The sequence below is a fragment of the Drosophila navojoa genome, chromosome X (genome assembly GCF_054131105.1).
Source record: "Drosophila navojoa isolate 15081-1374.11 chromosome X, UAZ_NAV_1.0, whole genome shotgun sequence".
NCBI classification, from domain to species: Eukaryota; Metazoa; Arthropoda; class Insecta; order Diptera; family Drosophilidae; genus Drosophila; species Drosophila navojoa.
Genome location: NC_142895.1, coordinates 16715576 through 16742961, shown reverse-complemented (window position 1 = coordinate 16742961; position 27386 = coordinate 16715576). Strand labels below are relative to the sequence as shown.

General features: G+C 38.2%; 4 protein-coding genes and 1 long non-coding RNA gene across 5 annotated transcripts in view; all 5 read right to left on the bottom strand.

Moving 5' to 3' along the window:
• Positions 1-266: 266 nt before the first annotated feature.
• LOC115564390 (pyruvate dehydrogenase E1 component subunit alpha, mitochondrial) lies at positions 267-2996 on the bottom strand. The gene is made up of 2 exons (XM_030388644.2): positions 2538-2996; positions 267-1817 (listed from the first exon to the last, which is right to left on the bottom strand). The coding sequence occupies exons 1-2, from the start codon at positions 2694-2696 to the stop codon at positions 450-452; spliced, it is 1527 nt and encodes a 508-aa protein (XP_030244504.1). The 5' UTR covers positions 2697-2996; the 3' UTR covers positions 267-449.
• Positions 2997-3114: 118 nt separating this feature from the next.
• On the bottom strand, positions 3115-6172 carry Pdha (Pyruvate dehydrogenase E1 alpha subunit). The gene is made up of 5 exons (XM_030388645.2): positions 6013-6172; positions 5659-5727; positions 4235-4799; positions 3849-4171; positions 3115-3786 (listed from the first exon to the last, which is right to left on the bottom strand). Exons 1-5 carry the CDS (start codon positions 6070-6072, stop codon positions 3604-3606), a joined length of 1200 nt encoding a protein of 399 aa, XP_030244505.1. The 5' UTR covers positions 6073-6172; the 3' UTR covers positions 3115-3603.
• A 625-nt stretch (positions 6173-6797) lies between these two features.
• On the bottom strand, positions 6798-10151 carry LOC149090654 (uncharacterized). The gene has a single exon (XM_089263242.1). It carries the CDS (start codon positions 10149-10151, stop codon positions 9552-9554), a length of 600 nt encoding a protein of 199 aa, XP_089119368.1. The 3' UTR covers positions 6798-9551.
• LOC149090652 (uncharacterized) overlaps positions 6798-27386 on the bottom strand; it is a 110549-nt gene continuing 89960 nt past the window's right edge. Inside the window, exon 2 of the long non-coding RNA XR_016197289.1 lies at positions 6798-7960. This is a non-coding gene — a long non-coding RNA (uncharacterized LOC149090652). The remainder of the gene's footprint in view (positions 7961-27386) is intronic.
• LOC115564392 (dynein light chain 1, cytoplasmic) lies at positions 9976-26879 on the bottom strand. The gene is made up of 3 exons (XM_089263245.1): positions 26727-26879; positions 21235-21397; positions 9976-10484 (listed from the first exon to the last, which is right to left on the bottom strand). Exons 2-3 carry the CDS (start codon positions 21340-21342, stop codon positions 10323-10325), a joined length of 270 nt encoding a protein of 89 aa, XP_089119371.1. The 5' UTR covers positions 21343-21397; positions 26727-26879; the 3' UTR covers positions 9976-10322.

The following is a 27386-nucleotide window of genomic DNA, read 5'->3' as shown; positions in this document are numbered from 1 at the left end:
AAGCTTAAACCAACTGGAATTCCTTAAAGCTTTACTCATATACGAAAACAGCTCAATGTGAAAAGCTTTTCACAAACAACAAATACTAATAACCAAACGCCTGCACTTTTTGCACAAAAAGCTATAAAGCTCTTAAAGCAACGACAATATCAAAAGCTCAAAGCTCAAGGCTCAGCTCTAGTGATCCCTGTTGAGCTGCAGCAGGGAACAAGCCGACAAGACTTTACTTCGTCGTTCAATTATATTTTTATAAATTATTAAAAGCATAAAGCTCTGGAGCTTCCTAAAGCTCAAATTTATTACGGTTATAGAGCAGAATCAAAAGATCGTTGTCCATAAAAATTTTGATAGATCTTTTCCTCTTTTGGTGTTGTTGTTTTCTGTATTTGTTTTTGTTTTTGGTTTTTTTTTTTTTTTTTTTTGCTTTTAATTTTATTTGTGGCTTCAGTTTAAGATTTCGGTTTGTCTCCGCTTTTTGGTGGGGCAGGTTCTTTTGGTGGGGCGGCTGCTTTGGGTGGTTCAGCGGCTTTTGCCTCCTTTGGTTCAGCATCTTTAGGCTTATCGTTGTCATCGCTAGGTGGCTTCCCATCCTTGCCATCCTTGCCATCCTTACCGTCTTTGCCCTTGGCAGCCGCTGCCGCCGCTTTCCTGGCCTTGCTCTCTTCGCTGGCCTTCTTCTGCGCCGCTGCAAACGCCGCATCGCCAATGGGCACATCCTTGATCTCGCTGGGAGGCGTACGCCTCGCCTTGCCAAAGCAAACGTCCGCTACGTTTTTGTGCTTCAGATTGAAGCCGGAGACGCCACGTATATTGGGCTCCAGATTTTTCGAATAGATATCGGCCGCCAGCTCATCCAAGCCCACCTCGCGGTCTTTCAATATCTTCTTGGAGATCGCCTGGAGATCTTTGCGGACTTTGGCATCGATCTTCTTCAGCTCCTCCTCATCGGCCAAGCAGAGCTGGAGAATTTGCTTGCGGAAGCTTTCGATGGGATCCCGTTTGGTGCGTATCGTTTGCACCTCATCACGCGTCCGGTATGCCGTACCCGGATCGGACATTGAGTGACCCTCATAACGATACGTGCTCATCTCCAGCACAATCGGGCCACAGTTCTTCGCATGATCGATGGCAAACTGTGTGGCACTGCGCACGGCCAGCACCTGGTTGCCGTCCACCCAGAGGCCGGGTATATACTGGCCGCGCATATAGAAGTCGGTAAGGGCCGCATGCCGATGGATGCTGGTGCCCATGCCGTAGTGATTATTCTCGCAGACGAATATACAGGGCAGGCCCCACAGCTTGGCCATGTTGTACGCCTCGAACACCTGGCCCTGGTTGCTCGCACCGTCGCCATATAGTGCGACACAGACACCGCCATCGCCCTTATATTGATGCGCCAGCGCGATTCCAGCGCCCAGGGGCACTTGGGCCCCAACTATGCCATTGCCACCGTAGAAATTGTCGCCGTAGGTGTGCATGGAGCCGCCTTTGCCACGGCTGCAGCCGGTCTTAACGCCGACCAGTTCGGCAATTAAGCCGTATGCCGATACGCCCATCAGGTAGGTCCAGGCATGGGCACGATATGCCGTTATTACGCTATCCTTTTTCTGCAGCACCGCGCACATGCCGACGGCCACCGCCTCCTGGCCGTTGTACAGATGGCAAAAGCCACGAATATGCTTCGCCTTATACAAATTATTGCAAACCACCTCGATTCGACGCACCTCCACCATCTGCGTGTACATTTTCAATGCGTCCTCACGTGATAATTCCACGTCCATGGGCGGTCCCTTCTCCAGCTCATAGCACTTGAAAGTCTAGACAGATATATACAATGAATCGATAGTGATATCTGGATAATCTTCTATAAAATGGAGATGTAGATGTAGCTATCCCCCCTCTCTTTCTCCCTTTCTCTAGCTTCTGTTTGATCTATCTCATTCTTGCTCACTGGGTAATCCTTCTCTGTCTCTCACCCTCTCTCTCGTTTACCTTTCGCTTTCTCTTCATTCCTCTCTCGCACTAACGCTCTCAGTCGATCTCATTCTCATTCTCTTTATATTCATTTCAATCTCTATTGCTGTACTTCGCCCCATCTGATTGTCTTTCCCTAACTCTCGCTCGTGCGCTCTCTCTCTCTCTCTCTCTCTCTCTCTCACTCTCTCTCTATATATCTATCTGTCTCTTACTCTCTCTCTCTCCCTCTCTCTCGCTATATCACACTCTCTCTTCTAACTTGACTATCAGAATTAGGGCTTGTCGGTTTTCTGCTATATCTCAATATCATTCGCGCTTTCTACTTCTCTCTCTCTCTCTCTCTCTCACACACACTCTCTCTTTCACACACCCTCTCACGTTCTCTACTTCCCTTTCTCACTATTTACTTCTCTGAATAACTTCTGGAGTTCCTCACTCTCTCTCTATCGCTCTCAGCCCGTATTTCTCTCAGTCTACATTTTTCTCTCGCTCGCTCTCTCTTTCGCCCGCTCTCCCTACACCCGTTGTTCCTCTCTCAGCTTGTTACTCCCTTGACTTACGTTCTTCAGCGTCAGCGTTGAACAGCCCGAATTAAAGCGTCGAGGCCGCCACCAGATCCCCAAGGGCGAACACCTTTTACCCCCAGTTAAACTATAGAGCAACTGGATCTGCAATAAATATCGACGGCTCTTACAGACCCGCTTAGCTGTTGACATCATTTTAAAGAGTGTTCGTTAAAAAAAACTGTAAGCGCTGAGGTTTTTATTGGTCGGACCCCACAATGCTCTGGATGTAGACTATTCAATTTGAAGATATTAATACGTATTCGTCGAAAGGCCTAGGAAATTACGAATTTTATACTAAATTTAAAAGTAATGCCGCATTGAAAATAAGTCTTACAGAAAGTCAAAAATAAAATGCCAAAAGAATCTAAAGAATACTAAAATAATTTTGTAATTACCGATTAATGCTTCAATGTGTTCTAGGTTTACGAAGCTTACGAAGTTTACGACCCTATTCGACATTCAAATAACATTTCGATCTCTTGCTCTTTTATACGCCTTTAACGCTCAACTAATGCCATGTTATCTATAAGCTCCTACCAGATTCAGTCCCCCCGAGAGCTCACAACACATATTTGATACGTATGTAGTTAGTTTATATTTCAACAATTTACACCGCGCTTTAACCAAATTGAACACGTTCATATAATATTATCCGTTGCCATTGCTGTTGCCTCTGACTGGCCCATGTTGTGGGGTTGAGTGTGTATGCGAGTGGGCGGGGTGTGCACAATTCGTGGTTAACTACGTTGTCTTTGCGTGTCTTTGAACGTGTGTGTATGTGTATGTCTGTGTGTGTATGTATTTAAGACTATACGAAATATTATATTGCATTATATTCACAATCGCACACATCATTCACAATATATGCGCATAGTTGTATAAAATCGTATAGTAGACGCAATGGATTTTAACTACTTGGATAACAAAATTTTTCTAACATCAACTTTTCGGCTTATGATCTAGAGATTTCGCTTGCTTTATATATGCACGAGTGTGTGTGTGTGGTAAGTGTTTATGTGTGTGTGTGTGTGGTGCTAAAGATTCGTTGCTCTTTAACCTCCTAATGATTTACACCCTTTCGCTCCTGGATGTGATCTATGTCGTAGCCGTTGGTGCCACGCAACTTGGGCTCCAAATTGTTGGAGTAGACATCGGTCCATAAATGGCTGACGGGCAGCTCTGTGCCGTTCTTGGCCTGAGCAGTGGCTTCATCCACTTCCTTACGCACCTTCAGATCAATGGCCTGCAATATAGAAATCAGTCAATAATGATATGCCTCCATATAGGGATTGGAGTCGCTTTAACCTTGACTTCATCGGTGGTAATCAGTCCCAATTCAATGCACAGCTCCTTGAAGGAGGTAATGGGATCACGTTTCTGGCGCACCTCCTGGATCTCCTCACGTGTACGATACGATGTGCCGGGATCGGACATGGAATGGCCCGAATACCGATAGGTGTTCGTCTCCATTACCAACGGTCCTTGCTCGTTCACATACTTGATGGCGAACTCTGTGGCACTGCGGACGGCCAGCACATCCATGCCATCCACCCAGATGCCGGGCAGAGCATCGCCGCGCGTATAGTAATCCGTATTGCAGGAGGCGCGCTCCGAGCTGGTGCCCATGCCTGTTGGGAAAGTTGGATTAGCCATAGATATGGATAAGCCGTATTTGTAAACTCTTCACATACCATAGTTGTTGTTCTCACAGACAAAGATAACGGGCAGCTTCCACAGATAGGCCATGTTGTAGGCCTCGAAAACCTGTCCCTGATTGGCAGCACCGTCTCCGTAAAGGGCCAGGCACATGCCGCCGTTGCCCTTGTACTTGCAGGCGAGGGCGACACCAGCGCCGAGAGGCACTTGGGCACCGACAATGCCGTTGCCGCCATAGAAATTCGGGCAGTACATGTGCATGGAGCCGCCCTTGCCGCGCGCACAACCGCTCTGGACGCCCGTCAGCTCGCCGAGCACGCCCAGCGGCGGCACGCCCATCAAATATGTCCAGCCGTGCACACGATAAGCCGATATAATGTTATCTACGTCGCGCATTGCCGCCTTCATGCCCACCGCACAGGCCTCCTGGCCGGAATACAAATGGCAGAAGCCGCGAATGATCTTCTCCTTGTACAGATTGCCGGCAGCCGTCTCGATGCGTCGAATCGTCTGCATCTGTGTGTAGTATTTGAGCGCCTCATCCTTGGTTAGCTTCACTGTCGTCTCCGGACCTTCTTCCAGGCGATGCAGCTTGAAGGGCTATTGCACACGACAGCGATAGAGAGAGGGATATGCAAATAAAACGTGTGAGCGAGCGAGCATATAAAAGAACATGAGTCAAAGGGAGATAGCTGCATATTGTTTGCTAAGCAAACGTTACATTTTTGGTTTACAGGGCACATTTAGCACATTTTTAGACAACAAACTAAAGGCATTGCCATGAATTAAAATTGCACTATTGTTATATATGAAACTAATTTCGCTTAAAATCTAAGCTTAAGCAAGTAATACAATTTACAATTTGCCAATAATTTGAATGAAAAATGCAGCGCACACATTTGACTGCGATGCGTATGTTGATATTTTTACTGAAACGAGGTATTTTTTAGCACATTCTTCATTGAATACTCATGCGTGCAGAGTGTGCTATATTTGTGTTGACAAACTGTCTCTGATTTAAATTTGTTTTCCTTGTGGATTTTTACTATAGTAATTTCATATATAACATTGAACAAAATTGCAGCATCTAATTTTCATAATCAGTCAATCAGTTGTTAGTGCTGGTGAAGCAGCAGCCACAACAACCGAATTCTGATAAGAAAGTGCGTGTTGTGCTCATGCTGCCGCTGTCGCTGTCGCTGCCGACGTCGGTCACGCGCTGCCCGCAAGACTGTGTTAGTCAATGACCTTGGGGCCGGCAATGCAACTAATCGAAAACGCGCAAATGCAACACTGCGCAATCAGGTCATACACAAATGGACAGGCGGTCGAACACACGCACACACAGACACACACCAGCATACATTATGTAATCGGCAATTTCTTACTGCTTGCTAGAACTTGATTCGTGGGCGATGTGGGGGCGGTTGGTATGCTGCTCCTGCCCTAAAATACTCACTCGATTCACTTGCACGGTCGCTTCCGTGGCATAATTATTGGTCTTTGCGACACCGGCCTGTGCTGCATTCTGGAATAAACCGAAAAATGACGATGAATAACTGCGTCTGCTGTCAAATCTTAGGTGGTTTTTATGTTGTTGTCTTCCAATGTTGTTGCTGCTGTTAACATTGCTGTTGCATTTGCTCCTGTTACTGTTGTTGTTGTTGTTGTTATTGTCACTGTAACTTCTGCTGCTTCTGTTGGTTTGCTTTTTATGTTGCTGTTGTTGTTGTTGGTGTTGGTGTTGCTTCGTATTAGTGACAGTTACAATAGTTTTGTTAGTGACAGCAACGGCTGCTTTACAGTTACGTACTTTTTGCAATTGCTTAACAATAATTGGCAATTCACTAACGCGCGACAACGTACGCAACATTTTCACGGCTTTCGTTTTCGACTATTCTCTCTCGTTCGCGTAACAGCTGCTGGTCAATGGCTACAAAAAAATACGCTAATTTGAATACCAAATGATACTAAATATGCCACATTTAGAAAAAAGATACTGTAAATCATATATATATTTGGTATATGTCTGTAAAGCTTTCTAAAGCTCAATAGTTTCTCATCAAAATGTATTGGTTTTTAATGGCCAAAGACTACGACATCTGTGACCCAATTTCCCACATGGAAAAATGTTCAGCAAAATATACTAAATGGACTCACAGCTAACGAACATTTTTTAAAAATATACTGAAAATAATTTCTGTTTGGTATTTTATTTGCTGCAGCTTTTAAAAGCTTCAAGAGAAAGGGTTAATTGTCGGTGGCTAAAAAATATACAACTGAATATCCCATATGAAAAAAAGTATTACAAATTATACCAAATAAACTTGTGGCTATCGTTGAAAGAAACTGTTAAAAATTTAAAAGGTCAATGACAATGTAAATCTGTAACGTATAATACCAAATAAATGTATCAGAAAAAATAAAAAATATGGCCACCTTGGCATTAATACCTCAATGATTTAAAATCGTTAAGTTTATAAAAGCAAAAGTCAACGGAAACTTTAAGCTACACATTTAAAAGTTTGTCTACTTCCACGACGACCTTCGATTCACGCCCTAAATCACCTGAAATCCGCCCAGAATAAATAAAATACATTGTCTTCAAGAAGTACTTTTATTTCACATTAAAGATCTCATTTGGTTTTTGTTTCTGTTTATTTTTTGTTTTTCATTCACTTGTCTTCTTATTCGTATATATATATACTTTTAAATATTCCATTTCTGCACCTTCATCATATAATAATTTTCTAGATCTTATAAAAAAAACTTATGCACACAATTGAACTAAAAGTACACAGATTTTCAAGTAGAACAAATTGAACTTTAAAAATATACTAAAAATAAATACGTAAATTATTGAGAAACTTTACGAAACTAAAGTTAAGTGTGCTAAACTAAACTATTTCTAGTTTTCAACAAAATCTGGTAATTTCAGTTAATCAGAGGAAATTGAGAATATAAAGATTTTGCAGTTGTAATTGAAGCTACAGCAAAAACAAATGCGGATATTCAAATTTTTAAAACAATTGCTCAATTTCTCTACACAAATCAATTTCTTTTTTTCAATTTACTTTAGATATTTTTTTTTTCACTCAATTCACATCAATTTTCTTATTTAGTTTTCTTTCTTTTATTTTGTTCCGTTTTCATTGAAGTTATACATCAAAAATTGTATTCATATATATATGTATTTAAATACATATATATGTATATATATATATGGTTTTTTCTTTTTTGTTTCTTTTAATGCCCAAGTATTTTGCATTATGACAAAAAAAAATGATGCTTGCACTTTTGTTTTGCATTTCATTATATATGTATTGTATATATAAACACTTATAAGAAGTTCTCTTGTGTTTGTAGGAGTGGGTTTTAATATGTATATGTATAGAGTCCATTCAAGAGAAACACACACACACATGCATATACATAAATGTGTATGCACGTGTGTGTATATAGTTTCTCTACTTTAGGTTATTCTTGTGTGTGTGTGTTTGTGTGTATTTCTTACCGTTAGCCATAAATAGTAGTTGTTTGTGTGTGTGAAAACGTGCAGCAAAAAGTCTAAAACGTAAATATATAGCAAATTTGTGGTGCAGTGTACAAAAAAGTAACGGCAATCGCTCGCGTGTGTGTGTGTGTGTCACTGTGTATGTGTGTGAGTGCTGCATAACTTCGACATAGGTATTCGTATTGGTATTTATGTTTATCCTCTTGCTGTGTGAGTAGGAAATTACGTATGTATTTATTTTGTATTTCTTTTTTTTTTTCTTTGCTTTGCTTTAGCTTATACTGATTTATTTTGGAGTTTATTTATTTCTTTTTTCTATTTCCGCGACTTTTTCGTTTTGTATTTATTTTTTTGTTTGCTTTGTTTTTTTTTTTCATATTTGTATTTTGCATAATTTACACCAATTTAAGTTCAATATATATATTTGCTTATTTTTGTTTTGCTTTATAGCTTTGCTTTATGTTTGCTGATTTCAAAAAGAAGAAGAATTATTTATTAGTTTAAAGAACATACAGATTGCACACATTTATTTAACGACAAGATGACAATTATCATGATGTTTCATGTTTATTTAATAATTTGCTTTAATCGCAATATAATATTTTACTTTCCATTTCTCTCTCTCTATCTACCTCTGCCATTAAATCTTTGTATTCCTCTCCTTTTGTCTGCTTTTTGGATGGATATTTATTCATTTTTCTGCATTGTTTGCTACAAATTTCAAGTTTCTCAATTGAATCAACAATCGAGTTGCGCAAAAACAAAAATACACTTGAACTAAACAACTAAGACAAACTCGCATTCAAAGCGAAATCAACTACACCATTGTGCTCTCCAGTGCTGCCCATTTAGATGCAGCGACACAACTTGGCTAAATCTGCTAATGGAAGACCATTTCAATTCAATCCGTCGCCTTCCATTAGTGCAGCACAGTTATCAACATTGTTTGCATTATGTTTTGTGATCCGTAGTTGCTTTCAAAACAAAAACCAATCAAAAAGTAAAACTCAAACGCAGTAAACATATTAAAAAATTTTGTTTCTTGATTGCATTTTGTTGCTTTTTCGTTAATTTTCGTTCGGTTGCAGTGGTGGTTGTTGCCTGTGCTATATTTATATATGTGTGTATGTACGCACGTGTCCCAGTGTGTGTTTGTGTCCGTGATAAGCTGCTAATTGGTTGCTGCACATGCTAAGCCAAGACACCAACAAGAGTGCAAAAACCATTGGGACGAGATTGAGAAGAAGAAAACAAAGAGAAATAGGGCAAATGGCGAACGGAAAACAAGAAAACAACAAAGCAAAATAAAAGAAAACAAATTAAACATGCATACATGTTTTGAATATGTGTGTGTGTTTTTTTTCTCTCTATTTGCTCTTCATTATGATAATCTCCTTCCAACTTTTTTTTTCGTTTTTGTATTGTATGATACAATGTTTCATTTTATAAACAATTACGATTAAGCAATGTTTGTGTAAAATAAGAATACCAATAGAAGGAAAACAATAGCAGTTGTTAATTATATATATATATATCATAAAGTGTTATAAATGTAACTTAAATGGTACGTGGAATAAGGAGGATTCGGTATGTGGACGCTTAAGGAAATTCTGACCAGATATTAGCGTGGAAATTAAAACAGCGTTGTTGGTCCAAACGGTTGCTTAAGTCGCTTCATACAATGGTAATGCTTAGCAGTTGTATAAGTATGTGTGTCGGTGTGTGTGTTTGTGTGTGTGTGTGTGTGCCTATTGTATTATTTAGCTTCTACGACTTTGGGCGGCCTTTTACGAAAAGCTGTACAGGATGCGGTAGTTACTGCAACAGCAAATCCCTCTTCAATTCATGTCTGTCGGTGGAGACGGCGGAGTTGGCGGCGACGTTGACGCTGCTGCTGCTGCTTCGGCTGCTGCTGATGTTGACAATTGTTGTTGTTGTTGTTGTTGTTGTTGCTCCTCATATTCCAAGTCAGCGCGCAAGCAGCTGCTGCAGCTGGTTGCATCGCTGTCCTCCACTATAGTGTCGTCGTCGCCATCGTCATCATCATCAACATCATCCTCATCGTCGTCATCACCATATGCAAGCTGCTGCTGCTGCTGCTGTACGAGCTGCTGCTGCTCATAGACATACGCAGCACATTGCTGTGCAGCGCCATCTATTGGCATAGCCAGCTCGTCCAGATCCAACTCCATGTCTTCATAGGTTTGCTGCTGCTGCTGCTGCTGCTGCTGCTGCTGCTGCTGCTGCTGCTGATGATGATGATGTTGTTGTTGTTGTTGTTGTTGCTGTTGCATTAACTCCACGTCGTGATCAGCTGTTGCTGTTGTTGTTGATGTTGTTCTTGTAGTAGTAGTAGTAGTAGTAGTTGTTGTTGTTGTTGTTGTTGTCGCCTCCTCCTCCAGCTCATTCCCCTGGCCATCCTCCAGTTCCACTTCCATCTGCACATCTAACTGTTGTTGTGCTGCTGCTGCAGCAGCAGCAGCAGTAGCCGCAACAGCAACAGTTGCTGCTACATCTAAATGTTGTTGTTTTTGTTGTCGCTGCTGCTGCTGCTGCTGCTGTTGCTCCTCCAGCCTCCTGACCACCACTTCATCCGACTCGACAATACTTTAACCGCTCTTAAACAATAAAATGGCCACCTGGCCCAAATAGAAATATATGAAATGGCGCGTCTCGTGTGTCACATACGATCCGAAATTGCGGCCGACAATGCAATGCCATGTTGGATTGTATTTCTTGTCGAATTCCTTCTTGATATAAGCCGCAATGTCCTGCAAAAATAAAAAGAGAGCGAGAGTGAGTGTGTGTGAGTAAGAGACTTGTTAACGGTTTTTTTGAATTAACGACAACGAAACGGAAACTCAATAAAACAACCTCAGGTTGCCAGCAACAAGACCAACAAAAACCTCAAACTTCCAGCTCACGCCGCCTAGCCAAACCCTCATTTGTGACCTCAAAAACTGATTGGGTGTGGGCGCGGTGGGGCTTGGGGCTGGCACAAAGTTTTATGTGCTAATGAGTTAGTTATGACGCTTGTTGCTGCTGCTGTTGTTGTTGCTGTTGTTGTTGTTGCTGCTTGGGCTTGTTGTAAAATAATAAAAGAAAGTGTAGCATAATCAGCAGCGCAAGGTTTAGGCAGCACTGTGCGACACACACACACATACACACACACACGCACACTACGACGTCTACCGTTGCTTGTAGTTTCGTATGCCACGCTCGCATTGGCAAATGCCAAAGGTCAATGCCAGATGCTTTTAATGGGCTAAAGCCAGGGTTATGCAAACAGACATCGACGCCGCCGTCGCACACACACACACACACAGACATATTGAATCGACAACAGACGGAGAGACGGACTGATAGACAAAATATTTGACGGCATTTAAGGCCAAGAAACTTTAGACTTTGCCAAATAGTTGAAGCCGCAAACATTCGGCTTAAATGAAATGAGTTTATTTTTTAACTTACTTAATAATAGCAACTGCTAGACTCTATGCAATGCAATGAGAGAGAGAGAGAGAGAGAGAGAGAGAGAGAGAGAGAGAGAGAGAGAGAGAGAGAGAGAGAGAGAGAGAGAGAGAGAGAGAGAGAGCTAGAGGCAACAAAAGCGAAGTGCGCTAAAGGCACGGTAGATAATAAGAGGTGGGGGTAGCTACTCAACCCCCCCGTGCCGCAGATAGGAAATTGCCAAACTTGAGCAGAAATGCGTGCTAAGCCATAAACTTAACCCAGTGACCTCAAAGCCAAACAAACAGTGGGAAAAGCTTTTTGCGACAATGGTGACTGTTACACATTCACACACACTCACACACACACACACACATGAAGCAACCCCTAGCCAGCAAATGCCACGATCGCTCTGTCAAGCTATTGCCAAGTTTTCTTTTGGCTTGGCTTCTTATTGTTTCGTGTCAGACGACAATAATGCGTTGACTGTTTAATATCCCCACGTTTATTCATTCGATTCGGCTCAATAGATGAGATGGGGACAGCGCTTAGGCTCTGTGGAGGGAGCCCGCTCCAACTGCACCGCTTTGGCAATTTGTTTTGGCAACGCCAAACAAAAAAAAAAAACAAGAAATGGAACCTTTATTTAGGGGCCGTTGTCTGTTGCCTGCCACTACACCCACCTGCAGCTCGAACTAACCGTTAGTTAACCAAAACTTTATAGACAAACTCGATAATTTAGCCAACACTAAAGACTCTACCATTAGTCACTTATAGATGACTTTAGTTATTTTTTCCGCTTTTGTTTTGTTTGAGAGACATTTCCATAATTCTCCATTATGTGTCTGAATTGTTATAGTTATTCCTTGAATGAACGAGTGAATAGACGAATGAATAAATGAACAAGTGTGTGAAGTGCTAATTAATGCATTCATAATAATGCTTTAAGTTTTTTTTTTTTTTTTTTTTTTTTTTAGTTTATATAATATTATCAAACATTGCAATAGCTATTAAATATTATTTTATTTGTTATTTATTTATTATTTTATTTTCTATTAACTTTGACTGATAATGAATAATGAAGAATTAATTACAAATAATTGTTAGCTCATGCAATGGATTATGGGCATTATATAAAACTTCAGTTTTATTACTGAGTTTATATATTATTGTCAAACATTAATTATTATTCTATTTTATTAATTTCTTTTTTTTTTTTTATTATATTTTATTTATATTATTTTTGTATATATTTTTTTAAATATTATTTTTGTATATTATTTTTTTATTTTTTTTATATTATAATTTTTTTATTTTATTTTTTTTTATATTATAATTTTTTTATTTTATTTTTTATATTATTTTTTATATTATTTTTTTACATTATTTTCTTACATTATTTTTTTTATATTATTTTTTTTAATATTATTTTTTTTTTATATTATTTTTTTTATATTATTTTTTTTTATATTATTTTTTTATATTATTTTTTTATATTATTTTTTGTTTTATATTATTTTTTTTTTATTTTATTTTTTTATATCATTTTTTAATTTTTTTTATATAATTTTTTATATTATTTTTTTATTTATTTTTTTTTTTTTGTCTTTTTATATTATTTTTTTTTTGTTGTCTTTTTATATTATTTTTTTATATTATTTGTTTATATTTTTTTATATTATTTGTTTATATTTCTTTATATTATTATTTTTTATATTATAATTTTTTTTATTATTTTTTTATTATTATTTTTTATATTATTATTTTTTATATTATTATTTTTTATATTATTATTTTTTATATTATTTTTTTTTTTATAATCGTTTTTACTCTTATTGAATATTGAGCAATTAAAATTAATGGAATGGACCACATAGCTATTTTTACAATTTTAGTTTTATTCGTATATATGTTATTGTAAAACAATCTACTATACATATAAGATTTACGTTATTTTTAATGTATATTATTTATTGTATTTGATTATTTCATTATTATATTATATTTATATACAGCTAATAATATTAGAGTTTGCCATTATATTGCTCATTCATCATGATTATAGCATTAGATAATATTTCATAATGTTATGTAGTACTTAGCTTTTATATCATTATAGTTTAACTTTATATTATTCATTATTCATCACTATATCATTAGCTTGTATTTCGTAATATCATATAATATTCAGCCATTTATATCAGTATAGTTTTCTATTATATTATTCATTATTCATCACTGTCAAGTAATATTGAATAATAGTTAATTTAAAATCGCATACATTGTTTATATACAGTTAATTCAAGAGCTTTTCAGCTACATACATATATAATCATTGCACTCCACATTCATCCACATAAAAAATTCTATAAAAAATAGTCCAAACCACAATTCAATTTGCTTCATATTGAAATAATTTGCGCATTTAATTAGTTGACTTAACGAAGTGGAGGTTTTTTTTTTTTAATTAATACATATATATATGTGTGTATATGTGTGTTTATATGGGGAAAATCAATAAAATACCACTTAAATCCTTAAATACGCTCGACTTATAGCCTCATATTACTATCAATACATTTATCTACCTACACATATATATATGTATAAACATATATGCATGCAGCGTCTAATTTTCCAGCTCTGCCCCACAAAATGCGCCACAATTTTGATTTTCAATTCAATCTGAATTTCGGGGAGTTGGGTGGCCCGATGGGGAATGGGCGGCTGTCAGATACTGTGTAATTGCCTGCCCAAATCATGTACTCTATATGTCAGAAGTGCGGAATGTCGACATGCCCGACATGGGGGGGGGGGGTAATGGCAGAGCGGAGGAGCTGCGCAAATGGAGGGAACGGTAGGCAGCCAGGAACTAAGGAAGACTGACTTGACGGATATATTTGGCCGCATATTGATTAAACATTTGGCCACGCAAAATGCCTTTTTTTTCTGTATTTGCTTTCATATTCTCTCTCCCTCACTCGCTCTCTCTCTCTCTCTCTCTCTCTCTCTCTTCTATACACAAACACGAAATCAAGCAGCTACAATAATAATAAATGAATGCCCACAACAAAAACAAATATAAATTGAAGCTGAACTAATTACATTTATTTTTAAAATTAAAAAATAAAGCAAAAGACAAAAAAAAAAAAAAAAAAAAAATAGAAAACGCAAACGGTGCGGGAAAATTGATTTAATTTGGGCTTAGAGTGCGCGCTTTGGTTTTTGCTGGTTTATTTGGTTTGTTAGCCTCTTGTTTGGCTTATTTTTGGGATTTTGTCTTTAAATCGCTGCCAGAGCCAAGGCAAAGCAAGGCAAACACACACACACACACCCATGCATAGGCATACTGCCTTCTGGTAGATACAACTTAAGCCGCTCGAAAGGTTAAGCGCCCCTAAAAATATATATACAAGTATAGTATATGTATATATATATAGTATATATAAAACACATAATTTGCTTTGCTTCTCTGCTGTGTGTGTGTGTGTGTGTATTCAGTGCGTGTCTCTCTTTCTCTATGTGTGTGTGTGTGCCAATTTAACCCTTGTGTATTGGTGTGCTAGTTGCGTATCTATTGGATACCAGAGCTTATTGCTTTTTTATGTTTCTTTTTTTTTCTACTTTGTTGCCTGCTTTTTTGTTCGTAAAGCAAAGCAAAATGCATTTTGCTTAATGAAAATTCTCCATTATGTATGACTGTGTGTGCTTGTGTGTGTGTGTGTGTGTGTGTGTGTGTGTAGCTTACTTTTCAGCAACTAGAGTTTTTGGCTCACAATTTGCACACAAATTTGCAGCCCAACTCGAAATATTTGCCACATAAACTCGCTTCATAATAATTAATTTGTATTAAATTCACACTGCAAGCCCCTAGCTACAATGGAGAGCAGATTTGAAACTCTGCTAATTGCAAAATGTTTGCTAATTATGTTTTCGGGCCAAATGGCAGCATAGATGGAAATCCAAATTGAATTTGAACAATAGCCATTGGAATTCATTTGTTGAAACTTAATTGAAATATGCATTGCATTTAATGCAATTCAATTGAGTTCAATTTCACTGAAAGTAAATCTCATTGTTTATCCTAGACTTACTGCAGCTCGGAACCCATTGAGTTCTATTTAAATTCTAGTTTTTCACATGTTTATATTTTATATATGAGTCTACATAAATTTAGAATAACATTGCAAATAGACTTGAATCTCTCAGATACAATTTACTATATCTTAGCTCAAAGTTAAGTTACTTCAAATAGATGGATAAATATTTTATATGAGTTAGTTTTTATTTTTGATCAACTCTTGACTGCTAAATAAATAAATATATATAAAAAAAAAAAGTTGTTTTTACTACATTTATCTACTTTTTATTTTTATATAATTTTTAAATTAATATTTTTTAATATTTATATTCATTTGAATGCAAGGTTTAGTGTTTTATATACATTTATTTATTTTTTTTTAATTTACATATTTTTCGCTACAAATGTTAGCACCTCAGAAAAGTTTTAGCGAAAAATAGCAGTGTAGTAGTAGTATATAAAGTAGTATATTAATACTTTTACTACTAATCTACTATTAAGCTACTATATGTATATACTGTCATATACTAATATACTACTATATATAATATATGTACAATTATAATACCATATTAGTAAATTTGAAATATACTACTATATTACTATATGTATTCCCATATTCTAATACACTATTATGATACTATATACTACCATATACTACTTTAATACTGTATATATTCCTAATATACTACTATACTACTATATACTGCTATATGCTACTATATACTACTATATACTGCTATATACTACCATATGCTACTATATACTACTACTGATATATCCTACCATACTCTACTAGTATACTACTAAGCTACTACCATATATACAACTAGCTATACTACATATACTACGATAGACTACTACTACATATACTACTACACCAGAGACTACTATACTACAATACTATTACTACCAATACTGGCCTACCGACCATATACATACTATACTACCATCTCTACTCATACTATACCATATATACTACTATACTAACCATATACTACTATTACTACCTACACTATACACATAACTACTATACTACCATATACTACTATAAACTACCATACTACTATACTACCATATACTACTATACTACCATATCCTTCTATATACTACCATACTACTATACTACCATATACTACTATACTACCATATACTACTATACTACCATATCCTTCTATATACTACTATATACTGCTATATACTACCATATGCTACTATACTAATATTTACCACCATATACTACTATACCACTATATACTACCATATGCTACTATACTACTATATATCCTACCATAAAACTACTACTATTATACTATAAATATACTCCTACACACCTATATATACAACACTACTACCATGTACTATTATATAGAAACTCCTATTACTTTATATACTACTACTAATACAACTACACAGCATACATATGCTACTTCTCTGCATGTTTTCATTGTATTCTGCCCATATTCGCTGTACGGATGTCTAGATTTGAGGGATTGCTGCGAAACCCAATCACAAACGTATTCAGGCATTGCCACAACGGACATCACTTGGACGGACTGCAAACTGTCTCTCGTATGTACGCCATTCCGCACGCCATAAGGATGACAATTTGCATGCAGCTGAAGGGGCACAATGGCTGGCATACAGGCAGATAAAGCGTACGAGATTGCCGGAGCTCTACGCCCTGGCCGAGCTGAACGACAAGGTTTTGCCAAGAGGATTGCATTACCTTGATTTGCAATCGTCATGCTGCATAAAGGGGTCTTAAATTACCCATCAATGCGCTCTTAACGTACTTGATTATGATGTATAGCCACATAATTAAGATAATAATAATATCTATATGTATATGTATATATATATATCTATATATCTATATATAGTTTTGTTTGCCATCCTAAGCTAATGTTGAGCTTAAAGCTTGTTGAATCTAAAACGGCTTTAATGCAAATACAGACACACACACACACACATACACACACGCTGCACGCACATATTCACCCACACACGCACAGTATTCATAATGACACTATTATTAATATTATCAGACAATAAGAACAACAAACAAAATGACAACAGCAACAGCAACAACAACAACAACAACAGCAACAAAGCAAAGCCAATCAATCCCACTTTTTGTGCATACACACACACACACACACACGCACACACTTTGCTTTATGTCTTTTATATGTATTTGAATTACTGTTTGCCACTGTGTGCGTGCGCTGTTGTATGCGTGTGTGCGTGTGTGTGTGTATGTGTGTGTATGTGTTTTTCATGGCATATATTTTATTTATAGCAACGAGGGGCAGGCGGCAATTGGGGCGTGGTAGCTATGCGTGCGCCTCTGCACTAATACAGACAGACAGGCAAACGCACACACACATACACACACACACACACACACACACACACACACACACACACACACACACACACACACACACACACACAGAGAGAGAGAGAGAGAGAGAGAGAGAGAGAGACGCAGCCACACACTCTGTCAACTTTGTAAGCGGCAGTGAAAAATTTGTAGCATACTTTCCGGCAGCGACGCGAGCGTTTCAATGATGTTTTTTTTTCCTTGCTTTTAACTACTCAATTAGCAAACGACGCGTACCCATATTTATGCCCCCCCACTGAATAGAGAGACAGAGAGTGAGAGAGAGAGAGAGATGGCACCCTCGTCTATTTGCCGTGATTTTCTCTCGGTGTCTTGCTCTGCTCTCTCAAGGCCTCACCTTGGCACCTGCCATTGGCATTGACAGAGGCTCTGACACCCATGGCTACGCTACGGACTGACCAACTGGCCAGAGCTGCGTGGCTGGGTGTTTGGGGCAGCATCGATAGATGCCCCAGTGGCTGGCCAAGCGACGACTGCCCCAATGGCTGCCCTTAGCCCTTAGCCCTTAGCGCGCGCGTCTATTGATTATTTCCATTGGTTCGTTGTTTTAGCTGTTATTATTATTCTATTGCTGCTTGCTTGTTGACATTGCGCCGCTGCTGGCAGTCCGTCCGGCTCTGGCTTATATTAAGTCCTGCCCTTGGCCACGGCCAACGGCGGCAGACCCCGTCGAGGGCCAGCTAAAAAACAGTCGACCTCAACGTCGGCCATTTAATGCCGTTCGCGTAATCAGTTTACTGCAAATCACGTCAAAGGACATTGCATCGACTCGATTTACATTCAATTTCAATTTCAAATTCTACTCTTTTTATACCTCCTCTACACTCCACTCTCCCTCACTCTCCCCACGCTCTGCTTTCTCTCGCTCACAATTAAATCAATTTCCTTTTGCATTGTTATTAGCAATCTATCAGGTTGCCAACATGTTCGTTCAATTTCCCCTGCCTTTGGCCCCGTTCGCGCATATCAGAATATTTAATAAGCATGCGGGAAAGCGAAATCCGGTACGGTAGGATATATAGACAGCCCAAAGGAACTGGCATGAGACTAGACCTCTGAAACCTCAGCTAACTGAAAGTACTCTTCTAACTCGATGTGCACATGATATGGCGAGAGTCAACACGGCTCAAGCAAGACCTACCCTAGACTTAGACTTCAGACTTCAGACTTGGTCTAGGCTCCCAACAACTATCTAGGCGCTAGACTAGCCGGCTGGCTCATCTAGGAGGCCCTGCTCAAAGGCTTGACTGATTGTTGTAGACCCACAATAGAAGCCGTAATGTCGACAGTTCCACCAACAATGAAGCATGAGAAATCAGACGGAAACCGATGCTACCGCTGCAGAGTGACTGGAATTGCTGTGCCGATGACATACTCGTCGGGACATGGGATCTACGGTAAATCAAAGGATTCTTTGTGCAGTCAGGAAAAAAAAATGACAGACTGAGAGATTGCGAGAGATTGACAGCGAAAAATATGTTCAACTAGAGCAGTAACTGTACGCACTCACTCGCTTTCCATCACCTGCCTCCCTCTCGCTTTTTCTCTAGTCATGGCTGCATTCAATAGGTATCCAAATAGGGAAAATGGGGAAAAAACGAACGCATCCAGCTGCGTTTACCGGGAAAATACAATTGGCAAAGTAGAACTTGCGTCTACTGTGAATATGGTGGACAGAGAAAGGACCGAGTCCTGGCGGAAACTGTCGCTGACTATGGGAGAGCAAATGTGCAACAGCAAAGATGCCTGGGAAAGCCGAAGTCTGTGACTTGGCAGAAAAGGTTTCACAGCGGGAAAATGGCGAGACGTCCCCTGCAGCACTCGAGGGCAAGGCACAGGCTGGAGCTTAAAGAAGACGGTTGGACGTCCAAGGCGGTTGACAGTGGGTATCCTTGATTGCAAGGTGGAACGCCGTTCAGGCAAGAGAAAGTTCACACAAGAGAAAATTCATACATATAATTATCACTGCTATAAACAAGATGGGGTTTGTTCATCTAGGAACTTCCTGTGGGAATCCTTTTAATACCTAGTCTCCATAATAGATCCCGAGAACTAATAGTCGATTCTCTATACCGAAAATTGCGATAAATCGAAGAAGGAAGTCTTTTGCCTTGAACTAAATTCGTTCCCGAGAATTATCGATATTATCGATATTAAATAGTCTTAAATACTTCCAAGTATTTTTTAATTACACCCAACTAGTTCTACTCACTACTAAAAACTAACGAAATTTTCGCAATAATTTTCCTCTAGCTAGTCTAACGTCCTTTGACCAATTGCATTTGAATTGAATTGAATTGATTTCCAGCTCAAAGGAAAACATTCGCCATTCGCCTTTGACGTTCAGATATACATACATATATATGGACATCGGTGCAACTTGAAAATGAGAATGTCAAACGTAGTCGTAGTAGCCGGGAGCTAACTTCAACAACACAAAGGCAGAGTTAGCTCTCGTATCTCTCTCTCTCTCTCTCTCTCTCTCTCTCTCTCTCTCTCTCTCTCTCTCTCTCTCTTTCCTCCTCTCTATGTGTATCGTCGGGGCCAGAAATCGCGACAAATATTCAATTAGAAAATGTCACGAGCGAAACCCTTATGGCACAAATACGCATGTTTTTAAAGCGAGGCTAGGAGAAAGTGCAGCGCGAGGCCGCCTTAAAGTTGGCCCACATTCGCCGGACGCTTGACTTTTATAGGCCACGTTTGTAGCCGAGATTCAATTTGCAGCAGGCCCGTAATTTGATCAAGCAAATCGAGTTAAGATGCGAGCGCTGCAACGCACACGAATATGAAATGCTCTGTGTTGCTATGCTCTATGCTCTATGATAAATAGACTATACTCTTTGTATATACTGTATATAAAGATGAATCGAATTACAGGAATAGGAGCTCCTCAGCTTAGGGCTCACCCCTTGACTTGAAAGTCTATTAAATACTGATATAAACTTGAGATTTTGGATACTTTGTGTTTATAAACGGGCATTTCCTAGTCGCTCACATCCCTTCTTGTAAACGTGTATATATGTATATATTTCATTTAATTAGTGTTTCACGCATTCAACCCAACAATAGGCGAATTGACTAACAATAACTATTAATTAAACGCATAATTTGAGCTCCTGGTAACTCAATCCATTTACTCACACATTTACATAATTGTATTGTTATCTACGAACTATTTGGTAGGTCCACGAGGTGGACGTCGCACGGTTACAATCATGTAAATGAATATGAATATGAAACTCTAGTAAGTGCGCGCTACGTGGGTTATACTGTCCATATATATGTATGTTTATGATGCTATCAATAATGTCTGTATAGATCTACATATATAGTAAAAGCTTCATTGTAATCATGGATGAGTTTTATTTTAATGGAAATCAAATCAAATCTTAACACCTGTTGTTCACCCTTATGTAGGTCAATTAACAGAGAAATATGAACTGAGAAATGACAAAATACTTCATCTTCTACAGAAATCAAAGTACAAATTCTTCAATTATTTTTTTAGAGCCGTTTCATTTCGTCTATATACATATATTTATATTTATATTTCACATCAATCTCATTAATCTCAACTTACCTTCTCGATGTTGTACTTCTCGAGGGCCTGTGTCGCGCAATCAACAGCATCCTGCTGCATCTCCTCGCTCATATCAGCATTCTTAATGACAGCTTTGCGGTCAGACATTTTTGTTTATGTTCTGTTTCGTTTGGGTTTTGCTTACTTTGAATCTTCTTTGCGTCTGTAATGAAAGAGAAAAAGAACAAATATTCGCATTCTGTGCATGCAAATATTTTTCCATATCCATTAGTTGTGCATACATTTTTTATTTGGGGGGGCTGCTATAGATACAGGTGGAATAGTGCAATACAATAAATTCTAAATTCTATAGTTCAGCGGGCAGGCGTAGACACATATCACGCAACAGTGCCCGTCATTGTAATCAATTGCTTAATAAAGTAATGTACACACACTCACACACACACACACGCATGCATGCATGCATGCATACACATGCATACTGGGTCGACGCAGGCGCAGTAGCTGCACAAATTTGCTGCATACTTTTGTGAGTGAGCGACAATGCGTAACGTTGGCAATTCAATTATGAGCAGCACCAGGCACCAGGCACCAGGCACCAGCAACAATAATAACACAAACAACAACAGCAACAAAACATTGCAAATCAAATATCAAAGAGAAGAGCTAAACTAAAGCCTATGAACAGAGGCAACAGACGCACCTGGGGCTGAACAAAACGCATATTAATAGGCAAAGAAGACAACAATCGGCCTCCTCCATACACCGTTTGGTCTCGCACTCGCTCACTCTCACACTCACTGACTCACCGACTCACTCACTCCCTCGCTCACTTGTGCGTCCGCAGACCCACACCAACATCAATTAGCAATGAGCGAGAGCAGTGCCAAAAGCGCAACGAATGCTGTGTGAAAGAGTCGATGTAAAGCACGTACCGTGGCCTTGGCAACCAAAGCAGCACTAGCAACAGCAGCAGCAGCAATAACAACAACAACTCTTCGCAGCTGCTGCAACCAAGGACAAAGCACGCAAGAGCGAGACGAAGCGAGATGAAACCAGCCGAAGAGCAAAAAGAGCGAAATGACATTCAGAGTACTGAATCAAATGCAACTGTAAATTGCATATACTATGCTGCTGCTGCTGTCGATGCTGCCTGCTGCTGCTGCTGCTGCTACTGGCATTACTCCTACGGCTTTTGTTGTTGTAAATGCCGTTATTGTGGGTTATTAATAATGTTGTTGTTTTTCCCTTTTGCTTGTGCGCAGTTATTGTTCGGCTCGTTCCATTATACATTGAGGAGCTTATAAGCCTGATTTGCAACGGTAAGGCCATGTTAACAGGAACTCAACTGCACTCGGCAAATATACACTAAAAGCATAGCAAACTGTCATCGATTTGAGCTTACGACAGATAGAAGAGATGGGAGCGTGTCGTGAGTCCATTACCAGGAATTAATTCAATTAATATGCAGTTCGTTAGAATAGCAGAAGAGTTTAGAAAATTAATTACTTTAACTTTATAAATTATTGTAAATGATTCTATTTCAATTTTAAATACATTAATTACAAAGCTTTACATTAAATAGGCCTCTACAGAAACTACAAATTTTTGGTTTTATTATTCTTACTTTAAAAGAAATATTTCCTCTGATCAGTATCTCAACTATCCAATTTTCGACAGACAAACGGACAAAAGCAATATACCATTTTCTGCCTATGGTACAAAGTATAAAAGCAAAAATATCCTCTTTTTTTTCTAAGTGTAGAGAAACAAAAACCGTTCCATAAGCTAAAACAGATTACTATAGATTCACGCAATCTGTTTCTCTGCATATATACAGGTGTGTGTGGGCGTATGTGTGAGGGATTTTGTACGTCTTTCATGTTTGCTATTCCAGGTGATATGAATGAAATGAAAATTCACTTGAATATCAGAAATCTGTAATTGTCCTCAATTAGTTTTTTATTATTCCAGAGAAACGCGTATTATTTCATGTCTATCAATCTGTTTATGCATAATAAATAGCTTAGGCATAGCTATGTGTTGGGTGTGAATGTGTGTGCTGATTCGGACTACGAATGGGCCGCTTGAAGGAATATATTCATATATTGATTTTCTTTCAGTTATGGAAATTGTACAACTAGAAGGATGGATCGAGATTTGTGCATATGTAAATTTCAGATGATTACAATCGGAGTTTCAACTTTAACTAGAAAATAACAAAAACAAAGCCTTTACGGATTGATCGATATAGGGATATATAAAAGGATCCCCGATTACTGATTCTACAGATTCTTTGACGAGAAAATAATTACTAAAAATTAATAGAATATAATGATATAATGAAACAAAATAGATATGTATTTACGAATTTCTCATTATTACTTCAACTGAACTCAAAGAAACTCTTTAAATATGAAATGAGATAGCTATAAATATATCTATAAACATTTCTGGTCAAATTCCAAACGAACTTAAGCAATGCAAAACTAAATAAATAAATAGACACCTCATTAAACAGAAAACGAGACAGATGGCCACAATGTTTAGATATTCCTGATAAATAATGCAGTAGATATTCTGACCTAAACTAGAAAATAACTACTTTAAAAAGTGTTTGATATGGAAAGAAATTGAGATAAATATAATTAAAAACTCTAAATTGAACTGGGAAATAACTTTAAGAAACTCTTTGAAAATTCTTTTGAAATTCGAAAGAAAACCCCTAGTGTTAACATGTATATAATAATTCCCGCATAGTGTCTTTAAAAATATCTGAGAGCACTCGATTTTATCTACCAAATATCTTTTTAGTCACACCATCATCTCTTGTCTGGAGTACCAGGCACCGGCTCTACCCACAAACAGATACCAATTCTAAATTCTCTGCTTTTGCACAGGCTGACACATTTTCGCGGTTGTGCCTTGACTAAGAGCTCGCTATTTGGATTAACAAAGCATAAAACCATTCGCTAATCAAACTTTATGTATCCAACGGGGGAAAACAGCTGTAAAAAAAAAGTGTTCCTGGTTAAATACGAAAAGGAAAATGTCAAATAATAACAGCGGAAATGTTTTTAATAGTTTGCTGACTAACGAGAAATAACTGACTCATTGGCAAGGCGAACGAACAGTGGACAGTGGGTAAAGTGGGTGGCTTGGGCGGCTACTGGGTCAGCCGCAAAATGTGAAGAATGGACGCAGTCACACCCACAAAGCTGCCCGCCCACACACCCACATAGAAAAGAGGAAAATTTTGCACTCAATAACAGTCAGTGGACGGTGGACGGTGGGCGGTGGGTGTCGGTGTGAGGTAGGCGGGACACTGCCTGATAACCCCATCTCGCTATAATGCATTCATGGAAATTCATTTAAGTGCAAAGAGGATGCAGCAGCAGCTGACAGAAGGAAGCCAACAAAAGGCAGGAGGCAGAATTATGAGCATGCAACAATGCCACACGTCGAGCGACGCCAAATTAAACAGAATGAAAGAGATAGACAGATCGTGAGAGGGAGAGGGAGAGGGAGAGACGACAACGACGACGAGCAGAAAACTTTTTGCTGATTAACTCAATTAGAAATGCATTGACAGTTGGACAAACGAAGACAGCTTGTTGATTACAGAGAGAGAGAGAGCGGAACGATAGCGAAACCTGATCTATAAATACACGCTCTGTGTGCGTGTGGGCAACTCTGTGTGTGTGTGTGTGTGTAGGTGTGCAATTGCATTCACTTGGCAACTGTGTGCATCTATGTATGTGTGGGCAGCCCACAAAAGTATGCTATTGAGCTGCATTGAACTAACAACGCGATTTCTGCTTTTCAATTAATGCGGACTTCAATAGGAGCTTAAATGATATACCAAAATAATACTCAAAATATATAAAGTATATATAATATAGACAATCAGTTATAGTAGAATATCTATTTGTAGATGATATTTTATATATAAACATATATACATATAGTCATATAATTTCATCCTTTTCTTAAAATCAGTTGATAATAAATAATAAGCTCTAGTCAATGATATCACAACCCACGGACAACCTCGTCAGGACTACACTCGATATTAGTGTTAGTTAACATCACACTCAATAAACATCACCCAATACTATGAATGAACCGATATATCGATAAGATATTCAAATCGAATAAAACTGTCATCTTTGACATTTATACATATATCATTACTCATCAATATTTTTTAATTAATATTATTTTAATTTCTTTTTTCATTTTCAAAACTACTTGACATTCCCATTACAAACCATACTCAATATATCCCTCTCTCTATCAGTCTGCCTCGTTCTTCCACTCTCTGTTTTTCTCTCTCGCTCTCTCTCTCTCGCAATGCTCCTGCACAATTTTGTAATTTTAAGAAAGATCAAATTCCCATTAAATAACCCAGGACTGCATAAGACAGAGACGGCGCGCGTCATGTTTCCGTTACTCGCGAGCAACAGCTTCGAAGCTAACGTGTGTGTGTGTGTGTGTGTGTGTGTGCATGTGTGCGTCTCTTACTCCCACGCCAATCAAGCTTGTGAAATTGGTTTGCATAGAAAGCTTTTAGTCTCATAATTACCTCTCAAGGCAGGCTCATAAATTAAGCGACAGATTAGGCAAGAAAAATAATAAATAATTGAAATATACAAATCTGAAATAACAAATGACGTCAACGGTCTTAAACTACAGACAATAGAGTTTTGTATGCTAATCAAATTCAAGACGACGTTAGATCGAATTCAAACAATGAATCAGATTTCCTATTTTGTTGCGCAGTGTAGAAGCAATAATCTAGCCAAAAAAAAAAAAAAAAAATTCCTGATTGGAGGGCAACATAAGAATCAGTTTATTTTATTTTTTTGTTGTGGTTTTCTGAACTGTCAGTTTTATCCATACAAGATCTAAAATTGCTGGCGCCATCTCGGGGCTCCGGCCGGGCAATTTAGCCACCCTCTCACGCTGTGGTACACACACAATCATGCATAAGTATGTCAATTTATTGCACAACTTCACTTAGAACTTTTCACAATTCACTCACCTTAGTTATTGTTGTAAAGTTGTCGTTGGTTTTGGTTTTTGGTTTGGGGAGTTGCGCGCGTGCCAAGACAAAAAGTTCCCTTGTATTGTTTTTTTCTTCTTCCTCAAGCTTTTTTTTTTTTTTGGCGGCCTTGTGGCTAATTCAACAGCTGTCGACTAATTAAAGCTAAACTTTGAATAATCTTAGCTACGAAAAATAAATTCGCAAAAAAAAACTGCCCTAACCAAACGAAATGTACGTGTATGTGTAGGTATGTGTGCCTTTATTTGCATGTGTGTGCCTGTGTCGGTTGTGTGTATATGTATGTGTATAATTTCCTTTTTGGCAATTTTGCACGCATTATAAATTTGGCACGCCGCGTTTTACACTTTAGAATAGAAAAAAAAAAAAACAAAAAATAACTTGAGCAGCACTAACAAATTGTCAAAAAAATATTCTTGGCACCCGAAAATTTTGAAAGCTGTTAATATGAATAAGTTGTGTTTACCGCTAAGCGCACTCGTCGTGACTAAATTCACAAAAAAAATTACTTCGAGCTGGGAACACACTTAGTTGTGAACTGTTCGCTTGCCTTTGGTAAACTATTTCAGCTAAGTCTGACAGCCGCCAACGGGGTCCAAATGCCTTCAGTGTAGGCGATATGCTCGTAGCTGATTGGCTACGATATGGCGGCGTCTGCCAGGCGGCTTCTGGCAGGCCGCTTCTGGCAACAGTACTCACAGTTTTTTGCAACGAGTAGCGAGTACTTTTCAAGTAAATTGTTGAATTCATTTAGATGTTTGTATTTAAAAGTGCATTTAATGCTTTTTTAATATTATTTGTATCATAAAAAAATGTCGCATATATTTTAATAATATAAATTACATACTAAAAATTGCTGTTTTTATTCGAGTAACCGTTACCCTACAATGAGTAACTAACGAATTAATTTATAAGAGACATCTCTAGTGACTGAGTATCCGACAGAGTTGCATTTGCCGGCAAAAAGTGAAGAGCGCGGTATTCAAAAAATACTACTATTTTGCAAATAATAGCTAATATATTTCCTTATTGTTTGCCAATATCTGATACTAAATTCGTTTTTAGTTATGCTTACAGCTAAAATAGTTTTTTCTGAACACATTGGTGCTCAAATGTAAAAAAAAAT